Consider the following 23,226-nt stretch of genomic DNA (forward strand, 5'->3'; position numbering starts at 1 on the left):
CTCCGCAAGATGCGTTAGGTCTTGAAGGACGCTTTTCAAAAACCCGTTTGTGTTTCTTTGAGCCTTTTTGCACTCAGATTTATCTCTCAGCAGAAGTAGCAACCCACCTCTTGCCCAGCAGGGTCCCCAAGTATTAGCAGAAGGTGCCAAAACCCAGGCAACAGCTGAATTACTCAGCAGTGCCCGAGCTGCCACACTGCTGGGGTTTTTCCTGAATTCTCCAGGATTAGGTGTGCACAGCACTGGAACAGGAGCATTTGTGGATCTGTCAGCAGGGGCTGTACAGCCCTGTACTTTACCCTGGTCTTTTGCTGGAAGACCACGTCCCTCCTCCATCTCTGTCACTCTCTTTGCCACGGCATCCCCTGCCGTAAGTCCCGGCGCGGGAGCCCTTGCCCAGTCCGGTCCTTTGCAGCATCCTGCAGTATCTGCTTTTCGTGGCACTGGGGCAGCTCGCTCGCACCGTCTTGCTCTGAGCTGCAAGATTTATAGAGTCCATATTCAGGGAAGCTTTTCCCCAGGCATCACGCCATGGCCAATACGTATTTCTGAGGCTGAGTAGCTTTGCAGAGGCATCCGAACACATCTTCAGCCCAGTCTAGTCCTAAATATTAAGCTGTTGTAACTCCTGCTAACATATTTTGGTGGCAGCATGTTCAGACGACCTGAGCACCGAGCTGGAGACGACCCGACCACACTTCATGTGTTAGTTCATAAACTTCCTTAACGCAATATTTGCTCAGACACAAGCATAGTAAGTCTACAGACAGATGCTAAAAAATAAACACGGCTGTCAGCCTTTGTCCCAGCCCCTTGAGTCAATCAATATGTCTATTAATCTTTTATTCCAAAGCAAAGCCCTCAAACCGTTACTGTTTGGTTAGGGTTTAGTGTTATTATTTTTAAATTCTCCCTCTTACTTGGAGGTGTTTATCTGGGCAGGGGCTTAATCCAGCAACACCCTGCAGGGCACAGCCTTCCCCAGCCCGTCCCCGCAAAGGCACAGTCTGTTCCTCATGCCGAAATGGGGCAAAGTCTTTCCCGGAGGAGTAACGTGGTGATCTTGCCCGAGGTACTTTCTTCTGGTATTGTGGCATAATTAGGTGTAACGCTATTACGGCATAGGTTTTAAAGATGGGTGGCTGGAGCTCACATGACAATTCGCTTTGCGCTGTCCTTGTCTTTGACTCGACCTAGACCCAGGCTTTGAGACTTGGTTCAGGCTTGGTTCATCTCCAGCTCTCTCTTAACGGTGCTAGCTGGTGTTAGCCAAGGCTTGAGGAGATGTTGCTGGAGTCCTCCAGCCTTTGCAGGGCAAGTCTGGAGAGCTCTGAAGGAGTCGCTCTGGATTTACACCAGTGATGGTGATCCAGGAGCGGGACCAGCGTTGTAAGTGATGGGTTTGGGTCTGGAGCAATCTGAGGGTACGGACTCACCCAAAACGATGGAAGTTCATGTGCTCCTTCCCGTCCGCTGCATCACCGTAACTGCTTTCTCAGCCCGTCCCGCAGACCTTGAGCTGCAACTTTAAACCAAGCTTTAGCGTGCTGGGAGTAAAGGTAGCCTTGGCGTGGGCTTGGGAGCGCGGGTGGGCAGGAGGCCAGAGCGGTGGGACGTCCAGGCGCGGTGGGACGGGGTGAAGCCCAGAGCTCTGCGGCCGGGTCAGGCGGCGGTTGCAAAACGCCAGGATTGCACAACTCCTTTGCAGTGGAGACAGGACCTGGCAACTCTGGAAGGACAGAAAACAGCAGCTGGCTTTCAAAGCTGCAGACCAAGAGCTTCTTGCATGAGAGCTCCAGCTCCTTCCTTTCCCCTGTGTAATTGGTTCCACCTGAGTACGATCTGACTGCATGCCGGGTTTTGGTTGTCAAATGGAAGTACAGTGTAGCTTAACCCCCTGTTTTCCACCCTCTCAGAAGGGAATATGTGCAGAGGAGAAGGAGGGTCTGCTGTTAAATATGCTTGTCCAGTGCTGTGAAGGTGGGGTGCAAGTACACCGGTCTGAATTGGACCGTAAGGTCTGCAAGCGAGAAAAGAGAAAGAAAAGCACAAGGTTCGGCAGGAGCGATAGCAACTCCAGTTGGCAATAGCGAACCTGTTGAACCACAGCTAAAGAGGTAAGGATTTGGTTCCTGGCTCTGACATGCATCTGCTGGATGAGTGTCCTGGTCCTCTGCTCCCAGTACATAACCTGGGGATGACAGTATTACTTCTTTTATCAATGTATGGTGAGATTTTCCTGTGCTCTTACCTCTGGTGTGGTGCCAGGGCACTTAAACTCCCCGTGGAGAGCAGGTTCCCACGGGCAAGTCTCTGCACAGGGGCAGAAGGTCTTGGTTTTACTGCGGGAGCAACAGTAACTTGCCCCAGACATTCAAATTAAGAGCCAGATGTTGCAGGCTCTTTCTGGCAGAGGAACGAAGACCTCCTTATGCCAATACCTGCCCAGAAGAAGAGGCAGCTCAGTGCCAAGCGCGGGCAGCACTTCAGCCAGGGTGAGTGTCTCCAGTTGTCACCTTGCCTGGGGGACAGGAGCTCTGCCCAGCCTCTGTAGGGGCTGTAGTGCTGCCGTAACGCAACGGCACGTCAGGTTCCCCGGTGGGGGATGGCCCCGGAGAAAGTAAGCAGAGCTTGGTCTTACTGGAACCTTGTGTGTCTAGGAGACTATCTCCTGTCTGTGCTTCCAAAAAGAGGAGGAGGTCCCCGGACTGGTAATGGTGGTATCTGAGCGCATGACCGGCGGTGCCCCGCAGTCCTGTCCTTGGGTGAGCACCCAGTGTGTCCCCAGTGTGTGCCCTGGGTCGCTCGGAGTGGCACCAGTGCCTGGAATTATGGTGTGGGTGGCACCAGGGGACGAGGTGATGGTGTGCATCACAGATCAGTGATGGACAGGTAGGGTCAGAGACCTCGCAGAGCAGAAATCCCAGGCACTGGGGCTGTGTTCATAGAGGAGAGACGTCGCAAACTCTTTGGTATTTCAGTGTTGCTGAGCTGCCTGGATTCCCCTGTGAGTGAACAGAGAAGTCCTTGGACCAGCAAAGCTGTTTTCCAGTCTGCAGCCACCCTTCTGCTTCTGCACAAATGGGAAAGATGCCGGGTGCTCAGGCCTGCTATACCCTTCCCATGGGAGTCTCTGCCAGAAAACTGATGTTGTTTGTCTACAAGAAGAGAGAGGAGAGCGAGCAGGGCAATGCAAGAGAAATACTCTCTTGTATAACCTCCTTGTCCTGAAAAAGAAAAATCTCTGATCTTGTCCTAGAGCTGAAGAGAAGGAATAAATCAGTGTACTTCCTTCCACGCAGGAAGTCCGGATTTCCTTCCATCCAGTCCGGATTCACGGCTCTCTCCCCTGCACCTGACCGCTCTCGAGAAATGCTTACTTTTCAGAGTCATGCTCAGGTGGCACCAGCAAGACGTACTGGTGAACAAACTCCCCGTACCACAAGAAATGTAGAGATATTGGTGGCAGCAGGGCACCCTGCAGAAGGAAGGACGGTCCCATGGACTCTTACATGAAGATCCTGCCATTCTGGGAGGGCTTTCGGTCATGTTGCTCTTTCTCAGAAGAGACTCAATCCCAGCTAATTGCCCTACAGGCAGATCTGCAGCTACTAAACTGTATGTCGGCATGTGTGTGCGTGACGTGGCTTGCTGGATTTTGCCTACATTTGCCCCAGTTCTGGAGTCCCTAGTGGGAGACCAGATGAACAAGATGGTCGAGCTCTTCCCCAGGTCATCAGGGAATTGATGAGGTGGAAGAAACGGCAGCAAGAGAGCACTTGTCATGAATGGAGTGTGGGTTTCCTAACTTTTCCTCCCCTACACTGTTGTGCAACAGCTCACTGCCTACCACCGGAGGTGACCCTGTCATCGTACCCAGTATCCAAACTGAGCTTGATAACGGAATAACGGCATGTTTTAACATGCAGGACCACCCTGATTTGCGTTGGGTTGATGGGCAGCTTGCAAGTACAATGCTCTCCTCTGTGTAGATTTGCAACAACACCTGAAGGAGACTGTGTGTCCTCAGCCTATGTTTGATTTATGCAGGGCAACACGTTTCCTCCCACGCAAAGTTAGCAAAACATGCCATTTTGCTTGCTGAAAAATGAAGAGTGCAAAAGTCTTAATAAGGTTACAGTAGTGAAGCAAACAAATGTACTGTTCTTGCTGGGGGGGGGGATTAGCTTTGTACTTGGGAATTGCCTTCAGAAACTTGTTCCTCAGTTGGCCGTGCTGTCTACTGAGACTTGGCACCCTGGCACTCATCCTGCCAGGTGGGGATACTTCTAATGTTTGCTTTTTGTCTTGTTTACTGATGGGCTGAGAAAAGCTCATTGGCCTTTATTACACTTGAGCTTTTTGGCGGTGGTAGACAGGGGCATTTGTTGTCTTGCTCATGCCCTCTAGTGTTGCACGTAACTGTTGGAGAACATTTCTAGGAGTCACCCGCTTTGCCAGGGTCCCATCGCTACAGTGTCTTGCTAATTCTGTAGCTTAAAAACAGAGCTGTTGTACAAAAAGATAACGTGAGCAAAGTTCTCGAGTCCATGTAGAATATGCACAAATACAACAGCAAACAGAACTGAGAGCGAGGACAGCATAGAATCGTAGCATCATTTAGGTTGGAAAAGACCTTTAAGATCATCGAGTCCAATCATAATCTTCTACTCCAGCTCTGAACAGCAGATACAGATTTCTTGGCCCCTCTATAAATTCAAAGCGCTTGGTCCCTGGGAGATATGGTCCCAGGACCCAGGTGATACGGACGAGGCTCTGCAGACCATCACTCAGCAAGCAAGGAGATGAAGGGTCACCTGCCCTCAGCCTGGAAGCCATCAAACATGGGAGATGGTAGCGGTGGTGGAGGACAAGAGTGAAGGCCTTTTTGGGGTGTCAGCAATGCTGGGGAAAACCTGCTACTGCTCTTGAGTGGTCACTGCAGAGCTGTTTTATAGCCAACATCCCTTCCTGCTGTTGAGGCCGCTCCATTTGCCGTGTCCCTCACCCTCTGGTTAGCAGGCAGGCGTCCAAAATCAAAGCAGAGCAAGCTGTGCCCATTCTCTGTGAGCTGGTCTGCTGGCCAGGATGGTTTTAGTTGATGGGCCAGCTACGTGTGCTCATCTTACCATCACATCTTACCATCAGCCCAGCTCCCACGCTGCCCAGACCTGGTCTTCAAGTGGGGCAGCCAGGTGAGCCATCCCACCCTGGGACCACTGCAGCCACCAAGGTGGTCGTTGGCTGGTCGGGTGCAGGGAGGGAGGCTGCACCCGACGGGGTCTGTGGGATCCAGGTGTGCAGCAGCAAGATACGGGCTGGAAGAATGGGTTTGTCTAAATGGAAGACATCAGGGCAGCCCCATCATACAGTCCAAGTAACAAGTGCTAGGACGAGAAGAAATGGCCTCAGGTCGTGCCAGGGGAGATTTAGATTGGATATTAGAAACAATATCTTCACCAAAAAGGTTATCAAGCACTGGAACAGGCTGCCCAGGGAAGTGGTTGAGTCACTGTGCTGGTTTTGACTGGGATAGAGTTAATTTTCTTCATAGTAGCTGGTATGGGGCTATGTTTTGGATTTGTGCTGGGAACAGTGTTAACACAGGGATGCTTTTTTTACTGCTGAGCAGTGCTTGCACAGAGCCAAGGCCTTTTCTGCTTCTCTCACCACCCCACCAGTGAGTAGGCTGGGGGGGCACAAGAATTTGGGAGAGGACACAGCCGGGACAGCTGACCCCAACTGATCAAGGGGATATTCCAGACCATACGATGTCATGCTCAGTATATAAAGCTGGGGGAAGAAGAAGGAAAGGGAGGATGTTCGGAGTGATGGCATTTGTCTTCCCAAGTCACCGTTAGGCGTGATGGAGCCCTGCTTTCCTGGAGATGGCTGAACACCTGCCTGCCCATGGGAAGTGGTGAACGAATTCTTTGTTTTGGTTTGCTTGGGCACTCAGCTTTTGCTTTACCTAGTAAACTGTCTTTATCTCAACCCACGACTTTTCTCACTTTTACCCTTCCGATTCTCTCCCCCATCCCACTGTGAGGGAGGTGATGAGCAGCTGCGTGGGGCTTAGTTGCCGGCTGGGGTTAAACCTTGACGGTCACCATCCCTGGAAGGATTTAAAACACATATAGACATGGCGTTTAGGGACATGGTTTAGTGGTGGACTTGGCAGTACTAGGTTTACAGTTGGACTCAATGATCTTAAGGGTGTTTTCCAACTTAAATGATTCTGTGACTGTATGATTCTGCAATCTCTGCTGTGCACTTGCTCGCAAGGGCTCAAGGTGAAGGTGCTTGAAGACATTTTGGGCAGGAAACTTCTGGTCTGTCACCTTTCAGCATCCGTGTTGCTGTGTTCAGTGTTTCCTAACCCTATCGAAGCATCTTGATGGACTCTTGTACTTGAGCAATGGTCAGAACCTGTTCTACCCTTGAGACTACAGTTTAGCCACCCCGGCACTTACTGTTCATGCTTTGAGCCTGTTTTGCCACATTCCCTTCACCTCTTTGCTCCCAGAGGGTCTCTCTTCTCTCTGTGTCTGTGGCCAAAAGGCAGGGTGGCCAACAAAGGGCAACATGATGCTGAGGTCCCACCTGCAGTGCATCTCCATGGGGGTCTTAGACTGTCACCGAAGCCCATCAGCCTACCTGTTGTCTTCTCAAAGACCGCACTCTGCACTGGAAGGAAAAAAAGGAGGGGTGGGATTTACAAGGTGACACAGAGCAACCCATTGTCCCTTGCCGAACACATGGCTTTGGACGTCGTCCCCAGGCCAACGTCCAGGAGGGTGCCTCTCCTGTTCCCGTTCAGCTGGGACTTGATCTTCACAGGTAGCATCGCTCGTGGGGGTGCACAGCCATGCAGCCTTTGGGGCAGAAGAAAGAAGTTTCTTGCCAGCAGCGGTTGACTTTGGGGGGATGTGGATGGCTCTGGGGGGGGATGAGCTTAGCAAAGCAGAGCTGATGTTACCCCAGGCATCAGAGAGCACAGAGATGGGGATGAGGTCCTCCCCACCGTGCCCGCTCTGCTCTCATGTGGGAGCAAGTGATGACGGGGGGGCATACGTGCAGCCTGCAGCAGGCGTTGCTGGTGGGCTTTGCGCCCATCCTTCTGTAGGCAGGGTGTCGAGTGAGTGATGGATACCTGCTTGCCAAGCGGAGGGATTAGGCAGGGAAGGGACCGCGTTTCCCACCAGCACGCTGCAGCGAGCGGGTTTTCACGTGGGCAGAGGGCTGGGTCTTGCGGTCCTGCCTCTGCTCGGCCCCTCGTCAGCCGTGATGCTCCGAGGCAGAGACGTCACCAAAAGGCAGAGGGGTTCTACTGGGGTCCCAAAGGGAAAGAGGGGAGGGAAGCTCGAGGCTGGGCTCAGCGGTGGCTTGTACCAGGGGGATACCGCGGGTGGTATATAAGCATGCATGGATGTCACCGGTTGCTTTTGGCTGCTGGTAGGTACAGACCCGCGCAGGTGCTCCTAAACCAGCCCTCGCGACACCGAACGATGCTTCTAGGCACTTAAATAATCGGTGTAATCTGGCCTGCCGTAGCCCTAGGAAACAGCCCCGTTGGCAGGGAAGCGGCGATGGGGGGGTGGTTGGTCTGCGGGGCCGGTGAAGAGGAGGGGGACCACTGGGTGCCAGCGGGTGGCACGTGGCTGTCCCTGAAGAGGGCATGTCACCCATGCATCCCCTGGGACCACACTGTGACTTTTTCCAAACCTGGTATACGCAGGGTTTGATCCTTGCACGTACCCACGCATCCCCTTTACAGGACACCACTCCCAAATTCACGTACCCTACTCCCAGAGCAACGGCTCCGCAGCTTCCTGGCTGGAATGAGGCCACCTAATTTGGGAACCTCTATTCCAGCAGCACCCGGGGACGCTCCCACCCTGTCGGCTTGTGAATTCCCGGTGCAATCACCAGCCGTAAGCGCTCAGGGCAGGGACCGTGCGCCCTGGTTTTGCGTGGCCGTTAGCGCGTTGCTTGTCCATTGGCAATGGGGGGTAGGACGCCATCCTCGAGCTGCAAGTTGGGGTGGGGGGAATTTGAAGCTTGCGGCTCCAATGCCGCCTCTGCTTTCCTTACAGCAGCCTGGGTGTCTCGGGGAGGGGCGTTAAGACGCAGCAGCGGTGGTTTTGTGCGTTATCCTACGGTCCTTGGGATTTCTGTCGCCAATGAATCACGCTTCTGACCTGGAAGCGCCGCTGAAGCCGCCAGCGCAGCTGATTGATGCTCTCCGGGCTGTGGAGCAAAGTCAGACATCCCCAGTAATTCTCTCAGACCCCTCAGCAGTCTCCCATGTCGGTTGACCGGGCGGTTTTGTTGATGGATGGGCCCTCCTAGACCCGAGCGTATTTTACCAGCTGCCCTGGTGCCTGTCGGATACCGGCACAGACGACAGTGAGCTGTGGTTACTCATTGCATAGGAGCTTCTTGCTCTCCCGAGGGAAGCTTTGCTTTTCCCATCGCCGCGTGAGCGCCTGTGGGCCCCCGTCTGCAGTTTCCATCACCGCCAGAGCCACTGTCGGCACGGGGCCGGGGGCTCTGGGTGGGAGCCGGGTGGTACCCAGGGATGCTCCTCAGCACCTCCACTATTAACTTACGTCTGTAAAATGCCTGATAAGTAATGCTTCCAGCTGCCTACAGCTAAGGATTGCTTTCACCAACTCGCCCCTGGGCTCCTAGTTGCCAGCAGGCACTTTTGGGGTGCCCAGCAGGCACTTTTGGGGTGCCCAGCAGGCAGCTGCAGAAGGGGAGGAAGGGTCCATGCTGGCAGAGGCATGCATACCCCCCTAAAACCGTTTTTGCTCCTCCACGACAGCCTCCCGATGCCACCTTTCCCCAGCCTTCCCTCGCAACGTCATGAAAATCAGATTTGTGATGGTTTTCTGAGCATCTTCGTGGGGTGAGAAACCCCCGGAAAGGATCGCCTTTCCATCGCTCATCCTTTGAAACCATGCAACTCTAGGCTTTGGCAAGTAAAGAAATGGAGACAGGTGAGCTCTCCTTCCCCTGGCCGTCAAACAGCAGCCGCAGAGAAATGGCAGGAGGGCACCGAGGAGGGAAGGGAGTGCTGGGGCTTGGATTTATCCGAAGCAGCTACAGTCTCCTTCCCGACTGCACGGGGGCTTGCTGTGTTCTCCTGACTCAGTAACATGCTGCTATTTAATTAACTTTTGACTTCTGGTTTAAAGGAGCAGTGCACAAAATAGTTATTTACTTCATTTGGAAATTCTTTTAATCGTTACCATAATTATAGCTTCCTCGTCTTTTTTTTTTTTTTTTTGGATATTTTTCGTAGCAGGGGGAAGAGAGGGATGGAGGGGGAATATTTGCCGCTCTCCTTGTGGTTATCACATCCTTCAAATTACTAAAAGAGGCTGGGATAATAGGTCTGGTGATTATATATAGGCACCATCTGCTCTGTGGCTGCTTCCTATCAAAGTGCAGTTAGGAGAGTGCAAGAAGGATATTTTCTCTCCAGCTATATTAAGACTCTGTTTCCATCTCGGCTCCAAAGCAAAGCTCTCTGCATGCAAATGGATCAAATGCGCTATAATCAATGGCTCAGTTTTGGCAGCCTTGAAGCTGAATTTTTTTTTTTTTTCACTTTATTTTCCCCTCAAGTTTGCTGTTCCCGTTCGTTATGCAATTTTATTCGAGGCTGGTTGCTCTGCATTTGATGTTTTCTTGTAACCATAGTCCCCCCCCTGTTTGCTGAGCAATATAGTCTCGTGTTAGCCGGCGCAGAGATCTGTGTCATAACTCGAATGCAAGGCAACATCTGAGCAATCGAGGATGACGAGGGCAGATTTTTAGGATGCATATGCTGTCGGTATGTAGAGGAGGTGGAAAGCTGAGCTGTGTTAATTCGGGGCAATAATGGGAAAGAATTAATACATGTTTTATGATGGCAGCTGTGGCTATCCCATTGCTGCTGGGGACTTTTGGGGAGCACCGCAGAGCTTGGTACTTGTGCAATACGGGGAGTCGTGAGGTGTCCCTGCTGAGCAGTGCCTTTTGCATCTTCTCACGTGGGGAACTGGATACTGCATTTGCCCCTCAGTAGCCTCGGAGACCCAACGGGCTTTTCTTCTCTCCTGGAGTGGGTAAGATTTTATGCTCTCAGAAGAAAAAGATAGGGGAGAAGGAATAAGACATGGCCAGCCCAGACAGAGGGTGCTCGGGGTGGGACGTGCGAGTTCCCGAGAGCTGGAGGCCAGAGGAAGCCGGTAAGGCTGAAATGCAGAGGAATTTGTCTTGCGAAATCCGGGCCATGGTGCCTATGAGAGAGGAGGACTAAATGGCTTTTTTTGAATGAGTGAAAGTGGGTAAAAAGAGACAAGGGAGGAGAAAGTCCCAGATGAGTCGGTGAGGATAGAAGAGGCTACAGTGCTGTAGCAAAGTCCTGTTTCTTTCTGGACGAAACTTCCCCGATGATGGTGGGGTGATGACCGCGGGGCGTACGTCGTGTAAGACGCACGTTGTCCTCCTGTATTTTGTCACTCCTAAAGGCGCACTGTCTCCCTGCCCTCACTCCACAGATTCTTAATGACTCCTTAGGGATTATTAGATCCCAGTTTTGTGGGGCAATTCCAGAGGTTTCGCATTCACCCCTTCCACTTGACTGGCTTAAGACCCTTTTCTTACTCCCAGTTTCCCACAGGTTGCATATTGCTATGTAAAGGATGTACGTCTTCCAGCCTGGCCTCCAGAAATGACTGTGACTGATAGAGGGGTTTCTCCATCTGAAGTGGAACGTGCGGTAGAAGCTGACGCTGTCAGTGGTCTCAGATGCTCCTCAGACCAGGGATCTTATTAGCAGCTGATGGAGGCAGTGGGGAGCACTGGCTGCTGCTTCAGCCGAGCAGATGCTTTTGGACATCTCTTCTGGGCAGAAAAGGACCGTAGGAAGGACAGTTTCTGCATCCCAGCGCCATTTATCTGGCTTGATCCACGAGCAGGGGAGGAATTTCCCCCGGGAGCCCCTAGCAAAAAAATCAGTGAATTCTGGGATAATTACGGAGGCTCGGTTCGGCACAGCAGCGTTGTTCTTAACGGACTGGGATTCCCCAGGGGCGAACACTGTTTTTTCTGTGGTTTGCGTATAAATGTATGAGAGAAACCACATTTATTGGCCTGGCGATCGGGGTGTTTCGTTTACCTGGAAAGCAGCATCGTTTAGGGCAGCGCCTTCTTGCAACGCGCCTCTAATCCTCCATCCCCAACCCCGATTCCCACCTCCCCCAGCCGTCATTTCGTGCATCCTTTTGTCTGCGAGTTAAATCGCGGTCGGGATGCGCTCCTGGTCTGTCTTGCTCCCACCTTGCTGGATGCTTTGGTGGGAAGCCCCACGCAAGGACCTCGAAAGCAGCTCCCCAGCTCCTGCTCCTCGGTGAGACGAGCTGGGCTTCCTTCCCGAAATGCATCCCGTCGGATTGCTGAAGCCAAGCGAGAGCTGCGTTTACACGTCTCTAGATGCAGCCCCTCTCCTTCTGCCACGCAAATGAGTAAATAACAAGAACAGCGGTTCCTGCCGGAGCCAAACAGCAGGTCCACGCGTGCTTGTGCCGTGCAGGGGCTCACGAAATCCCCTGCGGTCAGCAGAGACGTCCCCTTCCCCGGCTGAGCCTGGATGGGGCCTCGCATGTGCTGCTCGGAGAGAGCAGCAACAAACGGGTTATTGTTTCTCTGTCCAGTTTCTCGAACAGGAAACTGTGTTTAAAAACGTCATTTTTTTTAAAAAAAGTTTGCTTGAGAGGCTTTTCTGCAGTCTGTGCTTCTTCCTAATTTCTCTGCTTGAGGCAGCACTCTGCTTGTATCTTCTTTTTTTTCTTTCTAACATACACAACTACCTGGTGGCTGCTTGAATTTAGGACCCTTGGTTTCAGCCCCCCTTGGCTTATATCAGCGCCTGATTCAGAAGCGAGGACATGGTTTATCCGGCACCGTACGAACACAGTTAAAGTCACAGCCACAAAACCCAGGGAGGGGGGGGAAAAAAAAAAAGGCACAAAGAAAAGGCTCCAAGGGTTAGGGGATGTTGAGCCGAAAAATGTTCCATCAGGTTCTGCTTCGGCCACGCTGGAGCTGCCTGCGGTGGCGTGGAGAGCGGGTGAATGAGGTGCCCAGGAAGGAGGCTGGGTGCCAGCCGGGCAGCGTGACCCACCGGCGGCTGTTTCCAAGGGTCCTGGGCACAAAAACGCTGGAAAAAGCCGCGAGGGTTGGTCTGCCAGCGTGGGGGAGCCTTCCTGGAGGGGACGATGCTTCGTGAGCGGGGTAGCAAAGGGGAGGCGGAGGAGAGGACCGAGCTGAACTTGGCGGTTGCTTTGCGAGGGGAATCGCAGGAGCTGCTCGGTATTTCCCCTCCGCGGGGGTGCCTCCGGGCTGAACAAGAGACCATGTGGCCTTGGTGGATTAAAAACGTCCCCGCTTTCTATAGCAAATCGGGGTCAAGCTGCTGCTCCAGCTGCCTACAGACCAGAAAAGGAATTGCACACGATCGGACAATGCCTGAGGATGCACCATAACCAGCTTTGCAGCCAAGAAGTGCCATTTTTAGACTAAAGACAAAAAAAACCCCATCTCCCAAAGAGTTCAGCGTGCACCTTGCAGCACCTTTTCCTCTCTCCAGCCACGGGGAGGACGTTGTTCTGAATTGTAATCCGCTGTGTGGATGATGCGCTGGGATAAGGGGTTGTGAGGTTGTTGTAAAGATCCTCTGGGTGTTAGGGACACGGTGGGGACCATGCAGCGTGGAGGGCATGCCGGGACCGGGAACGCTCCTCTGTACCCGGCAATGGATCTGGCTGTCGGTGGAAATGTTCACATCACCCCCACGTGCGTCTCGTCAAGGACTTTTGCGGTGCTTTAAGCCCGATTTAATGAAGGGTGCATTGGGGCAGAGGGAGGGTGAGCGCCTCGTCAGCCGTCGCACGCCGTGTGGAGGAAGGTCTGCCTGCAGAGCCCAATTCCTCAGCTCTAATTACAGGAATGGGTGGCTTTTCCCTTCTCAGGCTGAAAAATTGGCCCGAAACCCTGAGAAACCACAACACAAATGTCTGACGCTGTTCCACATGGTCTTCGGCGAACAAAAACCCTCTTGAAATTAGCCCTTGCTACCAAAATAGGCAACACCACTTCAGAAAGGAAGAGAAAAAAAAAAAAAAACAAAACTAAACCCAGGGCTTCACGGGGAAAGCACTTGCAGCCTCAGAGTTTCTATAAGCACGTTGTCGTGCCTGCCAGCCCAGCCAGCGTTCGGTCCGTGGTAAAGCCAGTTTTGCCCGGGGAGGTGGTGGTCCCGCAGGGATGCTCCTCGCTGCTCCATCCCTGTGGCAGCATGGTCTGCAGCCGCCTCCTGCGATGGGGAGCCCAGCACACAGGGATGGTTCCATCGTCACCATCACTCCTTCTCCATCCTCTTTTTTTTTTTTTCTTTTCCCCTGGAAATATTAAGCCGAGCTGGGTTTGAAGCCTGAGAGCACTTCGGCAATGCTTCGTACATCTCAGCACAGTTAGCTCCAGGTTATTTATCACATTTTTTCCCTAGGATGCAAAACATCCCAAGCTCATCTCAAAGGCCTTATATTTACCAGCATCTGCTGGGTTGCAGCTGACCCCGATCGGGAGGCCACGAGGAGCTTCCTTGCAAGGAAACAGGTCTGGCGTGGGCTCAGCACAACCCCTACAGCCGTTCAGAGCCGTGGTGGCAGAGCAAAGAGGCGATTCCAGCCCATTGATCGCGGGGAAGACCGTCATCTTCTCTGGTCCCCATCCCATCGGATACCCACGTGGAAGGAGCCGGACCAGGCAGTGCCTTTGCAGAGCGACCGGTGGGTCCCTGGGGAGCGGATGGCTCTTGCATCGCCTAAAAGAGCCTGCACCTGGCAGGAAAACGCTTCTAAACCAGAAGTGGGTCACACTTACAAGTTGTAGGGGATCCGTGTGCCAGCGTGGCTTGCATTTCGGAGCGGTGGTTTCCTCTCTTTGTTCGTCCGGCTCGCACCGCCGCGGCACTCAGAAAGGCAGGCGTGCCTCTGGCCACCTCCTGGAATCTTATCTTACCCTAGAAGAATATATTAGATTTCCTTTTTAAATTAAAGCTTAATATTTTTGTAATAAAAAAAAAAAAAAAGAGGCTTGAGTGTAAGGTTATAAACTCACACTTGGTTTTCTTCGGCTGAAGTTAAAGCACGCGTGGACCATTTATTTTAGCAAAGAGACTGAAGGCTTGTCCCAGCTCGGCCGTCGGCAGCCCTGGGTTCACCTTGGACCATCCAAAAAGCACACAGGATTGTCAAAAAGCAGGGAAGGACCTACAGTAAACCGACACTTTGAAAATCATTAGCTACATCCTCTATTTCAAGAAACTGAGGGCAAGAACACAAGCAGCAGCATTAATAAATAGGTGCATTTATTAATCCCCTTTCTGAGGGTTACAAATTAAAAGAGGGAGAGGTGTGTGCATGCCAGGCAGGTGCCATCCCGGGGTTCTCAGCATTTTTGAGCCTGAGTGCTGATGAAAACTGGTAAGAGGGTTTTCAAGAAACTGTGTTGCTCACCGGTGTCTGTTACAGCCAGAAGGGCTTAAGCAGAGCCTAGCTAGGCAAGTGCTAAGAGCTCTTAAATAATCTCTATCTGGTACCAAGATTAGCTGGGGTGGTTTCAAAGAGCTGGTGAGTTTTTCTGCTTGTAGCATCCTTTGCAGAGGAATTAACCCTGCCCCATCTTGTGAAGTTGTGTGAATTGACTCACACAGTAAAAATGCTTGTGGTTGAGTAAAACGTGGTCTGTTGGACTCCAGCGTTGCGTTATCTCAGGGAAAGAAGTGGAACTAATTTTTATATGTTGCACTGGATGATTTCTAATTGTTCCTGGCCATCCTGTGGAGTTCATTATTTCTCCTCCAGCCGACACAGGCTTCTAATTAGGGGACATAAAATTAAGATGGAAGAGCAGCAGTTTGCAAGGGTATTGCTGCTCAGGAAGGAAGCTGGGCTGGATTTAAGCCAAAAATAGCCTCTCATTTGCAAGATTTTGGTGGGGAGAGAATGGCTTAAACGCTGCAGGGTACCAGCTGCTGCCTACACCCTGTAAGAGGGAGGACTAACAGAGCAGCCCTTAGCCTCCTAAAAAGGGGCAATTAGCTCCCGTCTTCCTTGCCTGTTCCCCTCCATCTCTCATTCATTCAAGAGGCACAAATATTTCCTAAACCAGAGATTTTCCTACAACAAATGCGGGGTGGCTTCTGTCACCCCAGCCGTGCGACCACGGCGGGGGCAGCAGGCACAGAAGGGGCTCTGGGCAGTGCCGCTGTGATGCTGAGCCCTGCTGATGCGTTTCAACGGATTCATCAGGTTTTTTCCCATATTTCCGCCGTAATTATTTTTTTTTAATGCTAAATATTTTTTTTTTCTCCTGGGAGGGTGATGTGACATCTACAGAGCCCCCTTATGGTGCTGCTTTTGGGGTGCAATCGCAAAGCCAAGAGCTGGAATAGCTTGGCCAAGACCTTCTTAAATCCATCTATTTCCCCATCAGGATGCATCACAACTTTAGGAAATATAAGACCGCTCTGAAAACAATCCCCTGTCCTCATTGACATGCTTTTCTGGCAGGAGACTTCTGGAAGATGTTTCTATAGCTATTTAATGGGAGGGGAACAAATTCTTCACCATAAGCCATCCCCTTGTTTCCCTGTGCGGCGTGGTGTTTGTACTATGTGCTGGTAGAAGAAGATGCTTTCAGAAATGGGAACAATTTAGACGTTGCAGAAATCTGCAGGTTTTTGGCCTCATCCATCAGCTGCGTGTGGCACCAGCTGCTTTTTACAGGTGCTTAATAAAAGCAAACAAGGTCTGGTGTTTTTCTCTCCCCTCCTTTTATAACCCCACTACTTGCTCATTTTCATTCCACTTCTGGTCAGCAGGGATGGCTTTGATGGTGGGTTTTCCTCCGGGCTTTAGCTGGGAATTAAACTTTTACAGCAGAGTACAACTGGCTGGGGGTTTTCCACCAAGACTCATTTATATTTGGAAATAACAAATGGATGAGCCGGAGGAGTGGTTTTGATGAATTCCTGCCAGTGGAAAAAAGGGGGTTAGGGAGCTTTGGTGCTTTAGGAGGAAAAGCAGCGAGAACGATGAATTTCCCCCGGGTTTTGTACAGAGTTAAGAAATTTGATTTTGAAAGAAAAATTGAAAAGTTTTTGCTTCAGTTTCATATGGGCTGAAAGGTCATCTTAAGCCCTCTGCCCACAGGTTTCCCTGGAGCAGAAAAACTGCTTTTCAGATCATCTACCCCGCAACGAAGCTTACAGCCACTAATTTTGAGAAATGAGTGTCTTTCTGCAGAATTTGCTCTTGTCTCTAGAAATGAATCCTTTGTTAACAGACCAGTGCAGATGTTTTGTTAGCCGTCACGATGTGAACCCCACACCTGTACCCAGGGGCGCGCTGAAAATAGCAGCGTTGGCTTGGGTTTGCTGCAAACCAAAAAGGACCTTCCCGTAGCACTGGATCCAGAACTTGTCCCAGTTATCCCAGCAGGTGATGAGACACGGCTCGGCTGAGCGACGGCTAAATCCAGAGATTTTTTTGGTCTCAGTTATCAGGAAACAGCCCCCTTGAAGTTCAACTAATTTCACTGAGAGTAACTGCAATAAAACATTAAACAAGTGTTTTACATCCTAAGTCCGTACATTAAAATACATTAGCTGCATTTGGGGTTTAACCAGCAGTTTAGTGACTTTGCGAGTGATGGAATTTGAATTTTGTTAAGCCAACAGACCAATCTTTTCATATATTTTTCATTACAGGAAACAAAGATAGTTCGTCCATATCCATCTTTTCCTCTAAATACCGTGTATTACCCCTACTAACCAACAGACCCAAGAAAAAGATACCTAAATCTTTAAGGAGATAACTAGAAATGAATCAGATGGTACAGAAGAACAGCAGTGAAAAATGGAGACTATTCAGTAAAAATTTTATTTAAAAATCTATTCAAGTTGCAACACTTCTACCAAAAAGTGTCAGAAGATCTATGATTTGGGGTTTTTTAATACTTTAGCCTACATAAGGCATATTTCTGTACTTGACTGAAAGGCAAGTAAATACCTACCCCCTGTAAAGCCTTTCTGGAGAAATAACTCCAAATCACAGGAGTTGGTGCATCGCTTTTTTCCTAGCGGTGTTAAAAGTTATTTGTTAAAAACAAATTGAACTTGGTGGTATCAAAATTTCAGCCAGGAAGTACAAACCCATCTACAACTGGGAAGGAAAAACAAATCCAAAGCTTTCCAAAGATCATTTTTGGGGGGATTCAGCCTCACCTCTTAGTCGTGGGTGTATTTTCATGGTTGCTTTGGGTGTTTGCTTTTGTGGAGGGTTAAAAGGCGCATGCTTGGAAGCACACGTGATGGGCAGCTGAGCTGGGATGCTCTCGTTGCTGTTGATAGCTCAACTAAATGCAAGATCTTAGTAGGACTCAACAGGGCTTAGACATTTCTATGGATGACAAGTACCTCCGTGATGACGTTAGGCAGATGTGTAAATGCTCGTGCTTCAGTGCATAAGCCAAGTCCTAACCCAAAGGGAGGGACAGAGAAGCTGCCCCTGGGTCTGTGTGAGGACATTCCCGTCCTGGGGATTTTTATGCCTTTCCCAGAAAGATACAGGTCCGGATGATTCTAGCGGGGCGAGTTTCATGGCGAGAGGCAGCAGCCAAGCACTCGGCGCTTTCGCATGCTCAGGTTTGCTGTCGGTACATGACTCTGCATGGGGAAAACCTCCAGAGCTGCTCAATTTTTTTAATTTTTTTTTTTTTTCCTAGAGGTGCAATCCACGCAACGCCTTTCCTTAAGCAACCCGACGTAGCTCATGTAACCCCATCTCCTTGCAGGTACTCCCATCCCCTTTGCTTCCCGGGAGGCAAAGCGAAGAGCTCAGGGTAGGGTCCAGCTAGCCGCGGGCACTGCAAAGCCATCAGCAAGGCACTGTGGCCAACCACCACTCATTTTATAATTTCATTGAATTTTTTTCGGGGGACTCTGCTGCATCCCGGGCCGCGAGGGGGGAATAACCTCTTTGATTTTTTTTTTTTTTTTTTTTTTTTCCAGTTCTCTCAGGCCAGACACACCACAGCCCTTTGAAACGCTCTGTGTCCCTTACCCCACCCATGAATGTGCCAAACCAACCTCTAGGACATGGATGGATGTCTCATGAGGACTTACGAGCTAGAGGACCCCAGTGCATCCCTTCCGATCATGCCCCCCTGTCTCCACAAAGCAGTGTAGCCTCTTCGGGAAGTGGTGGGAGTGAACATTTAGAAGATCAGCCTTCCGCTCGTAACACATTCCAGGAGGAAGGGAGTGGGATGAAAGGTGAGTGAAAAACCAGATGCCTCCCCCTCCCCATCCCCAGCACCCAGAGGCAGGAGGGGAAAAGCCTTTTTCCCGGCAGCGCGGGGCTCGGTTGGCGGTTTTGGGCGAGAGTCCTCGTAACCAAACGGGGCCTTACGGCGTTTCTTCCCGGCTTAGGAATTTAGGTTTAGGGGAATAAGTTAGGTTTTCTTTGAAGCAGCGGCTGGTCCTGGTCTGACGTCTTACAGTTGGGTGCCGGTGGGCTGGTTTTGCCCCAAAATCCTGCAAGCTGCCAGCTTTCCAAAAAGCTGGATTTTTGCCATAGCCTGGGGCTTTTGGCTGCGAGTTGTGCTCTTTTCTCTCTCTTTTTTATTACGGTGGAAAGTAGCTTAGCATAAGTTTAGCAAGCCACGTGAGATTCACCATTGCGGTGTTTGGTACCCACCAAGTATTTGGGGAAGTTTCGGCTTAGGATACTTGTTTGCAGCGAATTTATCCTGTGTATTTCAGTTGTTTTTCCCATTACGCCTGCATTTCACGGAGACTCTAAGCAATAAATGTATGTGATCCTGTTGGTAAACAAGGCAGAAACGAAACCCTATTGCTGCAGTCAAAGATGAGGCGCAAACTTCAGGCTGTAGCGGAATAAATAGATAAAAACTGGGCAAACACACAGGCTGTATATTCCTGTGAACAGACAAGATGACTGAAAATAAACCCGCAGCCATCAGAGACTGATTTAAACAACTGCAGTTTTCAGTAATGCAAAGCAACTGAACTGGGTAAAGACCGATGATGTATCAGAATAAGGGACTAATTGTATTTTTTAAATAGTCACAAGGTCTGATTTTATTCTAATTACAGACAAATCTAGATAAGTGTAAATCTCTGTAACGTGGAACGGCGTTTGACTTGGCACTGTATGACTTAGATGTGCGTGAAACAAACCGGCGGGCAGGCTCAGCAGGGTCACCACGAGCGTGTTGAAGACTAAGCTGCGATCAGCGTGAAGGGTCCCCAAGGCTTTCCATGCCTGGGGCCGGATCCTGCGGTCTGTCAGGCCAGGGAGACCCTCGTTGGGAGCAAGCGGTGCAGAGGGGTCTGTTTAACACTTCAGTGTTTCTCCGGGTTTCTGCCGTGGAGCTGGCAGGGAGACCGTGGGGAGCTTGGCTCCCCGTCATCCACAGCTGCAGCTCCGGGACCTGCGTGGGTAGAAACTTCCCCGTGCAATGCAAATCAATCCGTACGGCCAAATCCGCAAAACCCAAAGGTTGCCCAGGCCGTCCACATGCAATAATCAATTAAATAAACTCTGCATATTAGGACAGCCCGTTGGAGCTGCGGGGAAGGTGGCTGCCCTTCCTCGGGCCATCCCTTCCCGGGCATCCTCCTTCTCTGGAAGCAGGTTTGCAAACATCTAAACCTGATTCCCTCCATTGCCGAGTCAGCCAGTTTGCTTTTGTCCCGCTGTCCGGGGACGTGCGAAACAGATGTCTGCAGCCTCTGGTGTCTACGACTGTCGTGTCCTTCCCCCCCCCTCTCCGCTGTATTTTCTTCAGACTGAAGCAATCCAGTTTCTTCCCAGATGGTGTTTTCTAAACTTAGGGTTGTTGTCGCTTCTCTCCGCCGGCTTTTTTCCAGAAAGTCCATATTTTATTGAAGGTGTGTTGCCCAAAACTGGACTCGGGAGCAGAGCAGAGACTTGCTTGCCGTACAGCCAGCGTTCCTGTGGCTGTATAGCTCATCGTCCTCAAATAACACACCGCTGAGGGCTGCGTGTGACCCATTGTATCCCCACAGCTTTCCTAAAAAAAAAAAAATGTACTGCCCGTTCCCTGCCCTCGCTTCGTGCCGTTTCTTGTTCCTACAGAAACGCACAACTTTGTGCATTTTTATTGGGTTGCATCTTATTTCATCCAGACCAGTTGCTCCGTTTGCCAAGTCCCTTCTCTGAATTGCAGCCACGTCTCCCCGAGCGCCTGCAGGCTCTTGGGGCTTGATGTCACCCATGCCTCTGGTCAGCCTCCGGGGCATCCAGGAGGATAGAGGGGAAAACAGAACCACAACAGACCCCCATCCAACATGGCTTAGCAGTTCATCTCCCCCAGTGTCCCCTGTTTCTCTCTTTTCCATCTATCTTCATGCTGAAGGAAAAGTGCCCTTTGCTTTTTTCCTGACCCCTGGTTTCTCCAGGGGGAAATACAGACACTTTGTTCCCTGCAGAGCCCGTCCATCTGTCTGTCCATCTCGTCTTGGGGCACAGCTCGGGGTGCACCGGGTTTGGGTAGAGCTGAGGGTTTCTGCTGCGAGTATGTCCATGGCTTAGCATGGTGTGCCATAAGGGCACTTCTGAAGATGTCCTGTGTATATATTGGCCTTTGTATATATATATATGGCAGAGTGAATTGTTTTCCTTTTAAATTTCCATGCCGGTACCCAGATATACACGTGCCAGCCCAACTCTGGCATTTAATGCCTGTAGGTGACAATGTCAGTGAGCAGCGTGGAAGTCCTCGCTTTGCTGCTCACGTCAGGCACGGCGTTTCTGACAGCCGTGCCATGACTTTGCAATTAGCTCCCGGTAATCGGTGATTAAAGCGTAGCTCCACAGGCAGGCAGCTCACTGCTCCGTGGGGAGCGTTAGGAAATTTGACTTTCCAAGGACTACGAAATCGCCTTAGATGACCTTGCACCTCCCGGTTGCCTCTTCCCCGAGGGAAGGGGGAAAGCCCCACCACTGTTCCCCTGTGTGCTGGGGTGGTTCCTTCTCCCCAGCCCGCTCCCAGGATTGCCATCCCTGCTGGCAAAGGGGCTCTGGGACCGTCGTAGCTCCCCAAAATTAGGAGGTGGTCCAGGGAGGCTTGATGCAAAGGGAAGGAAGAGCTGCTTCTGCACTCTGACCCTCTGCAAAGGTTGGAGATGGGTTTTCTGCAGGGTTTAATGTCTTAATGAAGTTGCAGCTCTCTTCTGAAAATATCTCCATGGGTTTTGCCATCGGCACAGATGTGTGCCAAAGACGTGTCCCCAAGGGACGCGGGATCAGGTAGACTTTTATTGTGTCGTCACTAAAATGGCACGGTGGTGTGTTAAAATGAAGTTGAGTGTTGAGCCTGCCAGTCCCATGCTGGAAACAGAGGGCTTTCTGCTAACAGCTTTTAATTTTTTTAAACAGAAGATCGTTTTGAGAGGCCTCTGGTAGCAGTTTTTAGGGCTGTTGTATGTTGGGACTTTTGGAAAACGGCAAAGTTCAGCTGGTCCATGCTCAGTAACTGCTTTGCCCCCATGTTTGGTGTGGGGTTGATCTCCTTCTGTGCAGCATTTGAGAAATTTCATTGAAACACGAATCCTGATGTGTGTCAGAGGACGGAGAGTGTGAGCAAAACGCAGCATTTTGGGGCCGTTTGCATACTCTGCTTGGATGCGAGCGGGGTTTGGGGTCAGCCTGGGCAGTGGGCAGCAGGAGACTTGTGGCAGATGTAAGAGTTGCCTTAGGGGACCAAACCAAAGGTCCATCTTGCCCTGTCCCCTCCAGCGACGAGGTGTTGGTTTGGGAATAGCTCTGTGACGATCCTTGACTTGCATCTGGCACTCAGCAACATGAGGCTTTCTGGACACACCAGGGGATGTCCCCAGCAGTGGGACTGTCCTCCTCGCATCATCTCATCACGTTCCAAAGCAAGCCTGGCCTCACACTTTGCAGTCGGATCGGCCTAGAAAACCTTTGAGGTTGGCTACGTTAGCGAAGGTTATTGGATGTGGCCATGGAGGTTGTCCTCACGCTGGCCTTGGGGATGGTGAGCAGAGCACCAGCACCCACAGCAGCCCCAGCCTGGCAGCAGAAGCACACAGTGGGTAGAAATCCCTCCCGAAAACAGTGCAAGCCCCCATTCCTCCTCCTCCCTTGGTGGAGGAAGGTTGGGCAGAGGAACCGCATCGGGTTAGCCTCACTGCCAGCCATCGCTCCTTCCCCTCGGGCTCTCCTGCACCGTCAGCCCCTGCCTTGCTCTGGGACGTGAGGTCCACCACCCACTCCACATGTACCCCGTACATCGACTCGGGGACCATCAAAGAGAGGGGAAGGTGTTGCTGTTAATTTGTATTTAGCCCCAAAAGAGACGTTTCCTGAGCCTCCACCTGCTCTCTCCATTCAAGGTGTGGGGTTTGGGGCTGAAACACTGAGTTTTTGTTGTTACTGCACCCCACGTGGGTTGAGACGGGGTTCCCGGGTCTCTCGGTGGTGGGGAACGGGATGAGGACTAATGGACAGGGGTATTGCTGGGAGCAGAGCGCGTGAGCTCGGTAGGCTAAGGCAGAGCTATTGTCAGGTTGTAGGTGCTAAATAAAGCAGGTCCCGATTTGGCATAACGTTTGAAGCCTTTAGGATGCAAAGCAAAAGCGTCATCACGGGCACGGCGTTGTGCTGCAGCACAGATATCTGCAGCCCCCCCCCCCGCTTGTGGGGTGTCACCACAGGCCCCCCAAACCTGCGAACCCCCAAGTTGCATGTTGCAGAGGAAGGATTCCCCTCCTGGGTCCCTCCCTTTGAAACCACATTGACGTCAGGAGGATAAAAGTATTTTTGGGTACCCATCCAGCCAGGCACAGGGGTGCTACACTGCAGATAACGACTGGGAAGGAAGAAGTCATTTCAGTTAGTGCATTTTGAGGTCCCAAGTCACGCTTCTGAAAGAGGTTGTGGGACCATCTTTGATGGCACGTCATTTTTCCATGCTCAGAAAAAAGATCTCTTTATTTCTCTTTAAACATCATTCAAATTTTCAGCACATACCATCTTCCCTCATGCCATAAATCAGTGTCTGCCATCTGCAGAACAGCCATTTGCTTGTCCTAAG

General features: G+C 51.2%; 1 protein-coding gene across 5 annotated transcripts in view; it reads left to right on the top strand.

The window, feature by feature from the left end:
- Positions 1-23,226, top strand: part of SAMD4A (sterile alpha motif domain containing 4A) — a 106,707-nt gene that overhangs the window by 64,913 nt on the left and 18,568 nt on the right. For 3 of the 5 annotated variants that reach the window (XR_011324585.1, XM_069783104.1, XM_069783105.1), the window contains exon 4: positions 18,131-18,394. The exons of the other annotated variants lie outside the window; for them this stretch is intronic. Coding sequence is in view for 2 of the 3 variants with exons in the window: in XM_069783104.1 (XP_069639205.1) it covers positions 18,131-18,394 (264 nt within the window). In the remaining variant the exon portion in view is untranslated. The remainder of the gene's footprint in view (positions 1-18,130; positions 18,395-23,226) is intronic. 5 annotated transcript variants of the gene reach the window in all.

Source organism: Haliaeetus albicilla, chromosome 5 (assembly GCF_947461875.1).
Source record: "Haliaeetus albicilla chromosome 5, bHalAlb1.1, whole genome shotgun sequence".
Classification (NCBI taxonomy): domain Eukaryota; kingdom Metazoa; phylum Chordata; class Aves; order Accipitriformes; family Accipitridae; genus Haliaeetus; species Haliaeetus albicilla.